Genomic DNA, 7,743 nt, shown 5'->3' with positions numbered 1-7,743 from the left:
TGCGGCCAATGTCAGCTGCACCCGTCGGTTACGGGTGCCACATCACCAGCCAAGGGGCATGGGACCAAGCCAGCTGAGCCCGCTTCCAGTCTGTCATATGTCGTGACATACCCGACCCTGGGCGACCAGTCGAACAGCGGCTGTGGTAGGACAACCGGATTTGTGTGAGGCGTGCCCACTGGCCCAGCGCGCTGAATAGCTCGGGATCCCAGCGCCATGCGCTTCGACCTCCACCAGGGCCGGTTCGCGTCCACGCCGGCGAAGCTCACATCCAGGCATCCACTTCTCATCAACCGCGCTCGAGTCTATCAGCAAGCTGTTCTGGAAGGCTGCCTTCCCGATGCAGCCTGAGCCCAGTTTTCGCTCTGGAATACACACGCCGAAGCGGCCAATGGGAACGCCCAACCGCGCGAAAAAGGCCCTGAGAAGGACGAAGGGGTGGGCTCCAGAGATGAGCGTGTGAAGCACGCTGGGATTGAGTGTAGGTAGCGCGGCTGGGAGGGGATCCACCGGTGCCGGGGCGCGGACGGTAAGCGTATAAGCAGCGCATATACGCCTCACGGACAGCTGCCGCTGCGCGGCACGGTGCAAGAGAGGTTCTGGCCATTTATGTCGCCTTCAGCAGACGTGCTTCGCTAGGTGCGCACCGGGAACTAAGACGTGCGGGCGAGGGGAAATAGGAACATACATCTGGCTGAGAGGTGCGGCGCCGCGGCAGAGTGCTCCTGTTGGCTGGCCGAACGAGGCCAGCGCGAAAGCAGAGGCCTAGGGCCGAGGGAGATCGGAACGAAGATTAGAACGTCAAGTATCTTTATGGCAGTTGTAGGTCCCGCCTCCGTCGAAAGACGCATATGAACGACGGCATGCAAACACGCCCGACGGGGCGCGAGCAGCGTCTCTGCGCGAGACGCCAGTAGCTATCAGCGACGCTTCAAGACGCTGGGAGCAATACAGCGAAGGCCGGCGAAGATGGGAAGAAGGTCGGTCGAGACGCTCTGTACGTTGGAGACTGCCGAGTTCTCGATGCGACCTTGGGCCAAGTGGACGTTGTTGGTACGTAAAGACCGTTGTGCAGGCACCGGGGACTGCGATGCCCAACCGCATATTGTACGGCGAAAGACAGGTCGTTCCTGAGAGGTTATTGGTCAGGACCAGCGAACGAATCCGCCCACGCACGATGCTGGCCGAGAGTCGATGGAAGGTGGCGTTAGACGTCGCGATAGCCTCATCGAAGTTGCGCGCAAAGGACTCCCGAAGGGCGCTGCCCGATCCGGATGTGCCCGACCCTGATGCGCCCCTGATCTTCGTCCACGCGCCTGCCGCACCGCGCTCTCCGCACCGACTGCCCGCCAGAGGCCCTGCGATGCCCCTCTCTCCGTCCACCACTCATCGCTCCAGCCAATCGCGGGCCCGCGCCTCCACCCGCCTTCTGCGGGGCCACATGTCCCGCCCCCCGATCGCCCAGTGCGCCGCAACGCGCCACCTCGGGTCGAATACCACGTCCACGACTGACACCAACGCCACCCGGCCTCCTTATGCAATCTGCGCGGTCCGGCTGAATAACCGTGAGTCACCGCAAGGTCGCCCTGCTGAGTCGCGACTGAATGCGGCGGAGGCAACGCTCGCAAAGCACGCGGCGCGTGTGCGCGGTCCGTCATCGATCACCTCCGAGGGGCGCCCTGGGTGCCCCCCGCCGCGAGACACGTCGCAACACGAAAAACGCTGTCGCACCGCCGCCGCCGCCGCAGGAACGGGCCGCGGCGCCCCCTGTCCCCCCCTGTGTTGCGTCCGCCGCCGCCGCCACCGCCGCGGCTTCGCGCTCTGCCAGCCCCGCGGGACGGGGCTCAAACAACGCGGGAGTCGGGACACCGCGTCCTCCCGCGATCGCACACACAAGACGGCTGGGCGAGCATGTGGCGGTTCGTGTTTGCGGAGCGCAGCGTCCTGTCGCAGCGCGTCATGCACACCTGCGCGCGGGTGTAAATCTGGAAAATCTGAAATAGCGATCCCGACTTGTCTTCGTGCTCCGCATGTGTGTCTCCCCAACGTCGGGTCTCCCCGGAGAGCTACCTCCCCCTCTGAAAATGCAACGCCCGTGTGCCGTGACGAGTCATGCTGGTCGTAGCTTGTCCGCAAATGTCGAGGGGTGCGGTATACTTAGAGCCCGTGCGATATCAACGCGTGCAGATCTCCAGTGCCTTGTGTATGCGCGTACTAAGCTAGGAGCCCCACATCTGAGGCTGTCCGAGTGAGCGGCGTGTTCGTCATTGAGTGTAAATCGCAGAGGTTTACGCGCACGGACATTTGTGTCATCGCAATGCCGTGCACACCGCTGAGCAGCGCAGAGGAGCTTCTTCGAGGTCAGGATATTATATTTCAGGCTGCTGCCACTGCATACGCATGATTCTCGCTGTGGAGCTTTAGTCGGCTAGTGAAGCTAGTGAAGAGTGACGCGTCGCATTGAACTAGTGTCCCGTCGATCGCACATCGTGCAATGCTGCCTCTCCGTGAGGAGTGCCGGCAGTCATCGCCGGGCATGGTTCGTCGCGACAGCCAGCTGAGCGTGAGCAGCGTCAGCACCAGCGCGGACACCGAAAGCGTAAGCAGCGCAAGCCTCAGTGTTACGAGCTCCAGGCGCAAACGACGTAAGTTCTTTTGTTATCCCGAAACCAGATTATATGCTTACGGTACTCTCACAGCATCCCAGACGGATCCTGTGCACTGGAATTATAAGCCCGACCAGCTCCTCTACCCTATCCTCGATCTTCCAAAGATCGAGAAGAGGATTGTCAAGGAAGTTGGCCCCGACGGCAAGGAGCGCGAAGTTGAAATCGAAGTCAAGGTTCCTCGCGAGCGCAAGCGGCTGTTCATGTTCCCTTCGGCGTCGCGCCAGTACTGAGGCATCTCACTGTCACCTATACCATCCATCTCGATACCCCCACCGTCATCGACGCCATCACGCGACTTGTATCATCATGTATCATTATCCATATCACGCACGCACACACTCCCTAATCTGCCTCCCGCTGTCGCGATCCCCCGCCCTCGTCTAGCATCATTTGCTCTCGCTCGCTCGCCGCTCTCGTCGCTCATACCCGCCTGCTGACTATACCCTAATCTTCGGACCGCGCCTCTTGAATTCTCGTCACGCGCATCATCATTGTCAACAATGAACTCCAGGCTTCGTCGCAAGCTCTGTAAATATTGTACTTTTATTGCTCTCATTCCTGTTTTCTGTTGTCATCTCGAGCTTCGCTTTCGATCATCTACCATACCAGGACCTCGCATTGTCAATACCGTCAGCTTGTTCAACTGTGATTCCCCCTCCATCCTTCACGATTTTTCTGCCATCATACGCTACGACCTGTGTTCATGGATTTTAGTTAGGACTTATAGGGCTGTGTAGGATATTCTGTCGGGTTGTTTTCCTCGTCACGAAATAAAAGTATAATGGATTTACTTCACCACAAACACTGGCGTGCACAGCCTCAAGATTGATAGCGAGCTGGCGATGTGAGACAGCTGAAGCTGAAGGCCTGATGATATCTAGCTCCTGCGGCCGGAGGGTTGCTACGACAGCCGTCGTAACCCTCGCAGCACTCCTCGCAGACTTCGCCGACGACGTCCATTACGTTGGAGGACGCGGCGAAGCTGGCCGACGAATCGGTGCGCTTGAGTTTGACATCAGGCACGAGGAGCTTGCCCTCGGCGCCTTTCTTGAGAATGGGCACCTCGCGCTTACGGACGACGGGCGCCGATGCCGAAATGGTGGGAAGCGAGCGAATGGATCCGGTGGGCGAAGAAGGTAGGTGCGCGTGAAAGTGCTTGCCGTGATGGTGATGATGCGACGCCGGCATGTTACTCGACTGGTGCGAGCGGGACATCCGGGCATCGGCGCGCCTCGCGAAGTTCATGCCGAACTTGGAGTACAGCTCCTCGGCCTCACTACGGGAGCGAGAGCCGACAACGCCTGTGCTCGAGCTCGAGACGGAGGCGGAAGAGCTGGCAACGTTCGAACATGATGCCGAAGATTCGCCGAGAGTGGAGTAGACACCCTTTGACCGCAGCGGAGTCGAGACGAAGCCCTTGTTGGAGTAGAGGTCGCGGATGCGCTCCTCTTCCTCGCCGAGAGACTCGCCGCGGGAAGGAGCAGAAAGAGAGTACACACTCGCGCGCCATCGGTCAGAGCCATCGGTCCAACCGGGAATAACCCGGCGGGTGCCTTGAGCAGCAGTGTTCAGAGCATACGCCGTCGAGAGCACGCCGGCGGGTGTCGACCAGCTCGGTCGCTTCTTCTCCTTAGGCCGCTCGACGGCCTCCTTTATGCGCTTCGCGGCCATCATGATCCCTGAGCTGTAATCCTCAGGGCGATTGCGGTAGAACTCATCGTTGCAGCGACGGTCCTCTTCGTGGTCAACCGAGTCGATAGTGAGGATCGACGAGACAGAGTCCTTCGATGCTGTAGACGAAGCCGTTGTCGAGCGGATGAGGGGTGGTGGTGGTGGCGGAAGGTCGTAGACGGAAGCCAGGCGAGCATAGCCGGCCGGCACGGGGTACGAAAGATCGTCGAAGGTCTTTTTGGCCTTCTTGGTTTCCTTCTGCTCCTGGTAGGAGGCAGACGAAGTGGAGGCTGTCGCGCCGACAGCCTTGATCGCGACGTGAATGATCCCCTCGCTCTCGACACTGCTGCCCGAAACAGTTCCCAAACTGCTTTCACTGTCCGTCGAGCCTCCTACGAAGGAGTTGTGCGGGACAGGCGGGAGCGTCGGGCTCCGGCCACGTTCGACTCGTCGCGGTAGGGGTTGAAGTTGATCGCAACACCTGAACTACTCTGGAGGTCCGCAAGGCGGCACTCGTCAGAGCAGTAGAGAGGCACTGGCGACTGGTCGATGACCGTCTTGTGGCGGACAGTAGTAGGTGTGGTGGGTGACGGCGGTGGGGCCGCCGTGGTCGGCGACGGGGGCGCATTGGTGTCCTTGGTCGCGGCGGTAGCGGTAGTGGACTTTTGGAGAGGAGAGCGGCGGATAGCGCCATTGGGCTTGACGCGCCCTGTGCCGTGCACAAGCCCGCCGGCGGTGCGCGCACGGATGGTGCCAGTCTTTGTGCGGGTGATGGCGCCCTTTGCCGCTAATGAAAGGAGTGAGAACAAGCCTAGGTAAGATGTGAAGATGACACTTACGAGCTGTGGGCGTCGTCGGCGGAGGAGCAGGGGCAGCCTGCTGCAATGGTTGGGACTGATCGTCAGTGGGCGCCGGGACAGGTGCATTGACGGGGACCTGTATGCGCTTTGGAAGTATTTGGCGAGAACAGGTTGGACACCAGGTGGTGTCGAAGGCAATGTCCATGACTGAAGAGTTTCAGAGGGATGGACGAAAGAGGGCGGCGGAACGCTTCCTGGGTGGCGAGGGAAGGGGAGAGGAACGGGGAGTGGGGATGGGATATAAAGCCCTCCGAGGCCGTCCAATAACAGCCGCCCCCTCCCATCAACAGTCCAGACCAACAGCGTTCAGATTCATCGCTTGTCATCTCAGATCCCAGATCCCGTTCACGATCCTCCGTCTCCCTTCCCCTTTTGCCCCCGAGACCGTCTCCGAGACCAGTCCCACCGTGGACCTCCGACCCCAAGCGAGCCGCCCATTGCACACTTTCCCCGCGGTTTTCCCAGCCCGCTCCCATTGGCTCCTCGACCCGTCAGTCCGAGCGCGAGCCAATCACAGCCGGACACCGGCCCGTCCCACGCCGTCCCTCCCCATTCGTTCGCTGCGCGCCCCCCCAGGGTCGGCACGCCGCTGCTCCACAACGCCTGCCCGCCCGCCATTGCATCGCTGTCCAGTTCCCCCGACCAGCGACCAAGCGCCCAGTCATCCTTGAGCCACAATACATCGCCGTTGCATAAACGGGCACTCCGCACTGTGTCGGACGACAGTCGAGTCAGCCCACCTTCAGGTAGTCCGTTCGCCTGCTCTCCCGACTATTACGCCCGAAGCTCGCGAGTCAGGCGATAGCCTTTAACGATGACGACTTTTTTACAACCCCCCGCGCTTCCTATCCGACCGCAGACCTTTCTCATCCGCCTTTCTTCCGTCGCGTCCTCATCGCTCGAGCTGCTATCACATGTCTAGCGCGCGGGGAAGTACGAGGCGCGTCTCGCCCACCGCGACGACCGCAAGATTCGCTCATCCTCCGGCACATCAAATAGCGATCATTTATCCACGCGCTGCACATCAGCGTGTGCCTTGTCATCCGAGCAATAGCAACCGCATAGCGAATGGTTACTTGCAGATATTCTTCTTTTCCAGTGGGTCACTTGCGTTCTGAGCCGAGTCCGTTCAGAACCCGTTCGGACTTTTTCTTTCTTCTTTCTGCGCCTCGCTTGTGCTACTCCCGCCGCCGGCACGTTGATCTTTCTTCTGGTTACTCATCCTGTTGTCGAACCCGACATATGCCGTCGCACCACGCTTCGAGCCGTGGCCCATGAGGAGCTCTGAGCGCTTTGACGCTCTCCGGACCGCGCTTTCACTTTTGTAGAGTCGGCACAATTATCAGTCCATCTGTCTGACTCAAATAGGTGATGGTCTCTCAGGCTATATCGTGCGCATCTGGGGTTGTCCTCTCGCTGCACAAGGCTCTTTCAGATGCGGTCTGGGCCTGGTGGCAGCACCGTTTTTGTTGCATGCCGTCGCCACATCTCGCGCTCCTAGAGCGACATCTCGGGCCAGCACCGAAGTCATATGCTCTCTGACGCTAGTAGAGCGCCCGCTCGCATGTTCGCTGGCCAGACTCTGTGCACAGCACCGTTGTTCATATGCCAGAGCACCTGCTCACCTGCATTTATTCTTGCGTCACTGCTTTCTTGGCGACGAGTCACGGAAGGCAGAGGAGCTTATAGTAGGCGCGCGGGCTTGGTGTGGGCCGCCGCTCATTGGATGCGCTGCTGCATTGGACGAGGTGGGTCTGGAATGCAGGCCACACCGCTTATGGCAACATCCGAAGGCACGAAAGCCTATCGCTCAAATTTAAGCTTGCGTATGTGTTGGTGTTTAACCGAAGGTGCACATGCTGACATGGTCTGTTGCAGGTCGTTGCACTGCGCCGTGCCCCATCAGAACATAAAGACTAGGTGTAAGCCGGCGGTCTCGGTGTCTATAATGTCGCGACGGGCGTCGTATCGTCAACATAATCCTTTTGCGCACAGACTAAGGAGCGCCGTCGCGCGATTGCGGCGACTGTCAGATTCATTTCTCGTCCTGTCTTGCTTCGGCAGTAGTTTCGACGCCGGTCTGCGATAGAATGCCTCCGGGCTGCTCTTTCAACGACGCTGATTTCGAGAGTTCATCTCTTTTGTATGTTGGCCAGTTGCCTCGATGGGACGCCTTATCATCTCCTCGAGATCAATAGAAGCTCTTCACTGCGCGTTGACTTCAGTCGTGAAGTCGTGCTTCGATCACTTCACGACATCCTTCACACTACTCTTCTGAACTTTTTGACAAAACCCTGTTGATTTGTGCCCTTTCGTCAACGCTTGTTGGGGATAGTCAGATCGATCGGGCGGTTTGTGACATGTTGTGTCCAGATCGACTGTCGAAGCACAAATCTTTTCACGGTCATACCGCTACAATACTCGCTTTCGCTCACAGTGGTGCCATCGATTCCCTGACAAGACACTAGTGTATAGTCCCCTGCAGGGGACGGAATGTCTAGGATCGAGACCTCCGCTAACGTCTGCATGCGTCTTGGTCCACT

General features: G+C 59.2%; 2 protein-coding genes across 2 annotated transcripts; one reads left to right on the top strand and one right to left on the bottom strand.

The window, feature by feature from the left end:
- Positions 1-509: 509 nt before the first annotated feature.
- On the top strand, positions 510-2,099 carry PHACADRAFT_262020 (uncharacterized protein; the record flags this gene model as incomplete). Its single annotated transcript, XM_007399458.1, has 1 exon — positions 510-2,099. A coding segment is annotated over exon 1 (335 nt), but the record flags the coding sequence as incomplete, so codon positions are not given.
- Positions 2,100-2,689: 590 nt separating this feature from the next.
- On the bottom strand, positions 2,690-5,442 carry PHACADRAFT_177136 (uncharacterized protein). The gene is made up of 4 exons (XM_007399457.1): positions 5,180-5,442; positions 4,822-5,127; positions 3,575-4,786; positions 2,690-3,357 (listed from the first exon to the last, which is right to left on the bottom strand). Exons 1-4 carry the CDS (start codon positions 5,343-5,345, stop codon positions 3,263-3,265), a joined length of 1,779 nt encoding a protein of 592 aa, XP_007399519.1. The 5' UTR covers positions 5,346-5,442; the 3' UTR covers positions 2,690-3,262.
- Positions 5,443-7,743: the final 2,301 nt, after the last annotated feature.

The sequence above is a fragment of the Phanerochaete carnosa genome (genome assembly GCF_000300595.1).
Source record: "Phanerochaete carnosa HHB-10118-sp unplaced genomic scaffold PHACAscaffold_9, whole genome shotgun sequence".
Classification (NCBI taxonomy): domain Eukaryota; kingdom Fungi; phylum Basidiomycota; class Agaricomycetes; order Polyporales; family Phanerochaetaceae; genus Phanerochaete; species Phanerochaete carnosa.
The sequence above is the reverse complement of the archived record's forward strand: the minus strand, read 5'-3'. Positions and strand labels throughout refer to the sequence as shown.

What these genes read in the sequence shown, in the direction of transcription:
- PHACADRAFT_177136 (XM_007399457.1), bottom strand. Translation starts at nt 5,345, where the DNA reads ATGGACATTGCCTTCGACACCACCTGGTGTCCAACCTGTTCTCGCCAA. An exon ending in GCCGACGACGCCCACAGCTC is followed by an intron (nt 5,128 to 5,179) that starts GTAAGTGTCATC and finishes TCCTTTCATTAG; the next exon opens with CGGCAAAGGGCGCCATCACC. An exon ending in CGAGGGTTACGACGGCTGTC is followed by an intron (nt 3,358 to 3,574) that starts GTAGCAACCCTC and finishes CACAGGTCGTAG; the next exon opens with CGTATGATGGCAGAAAAATC.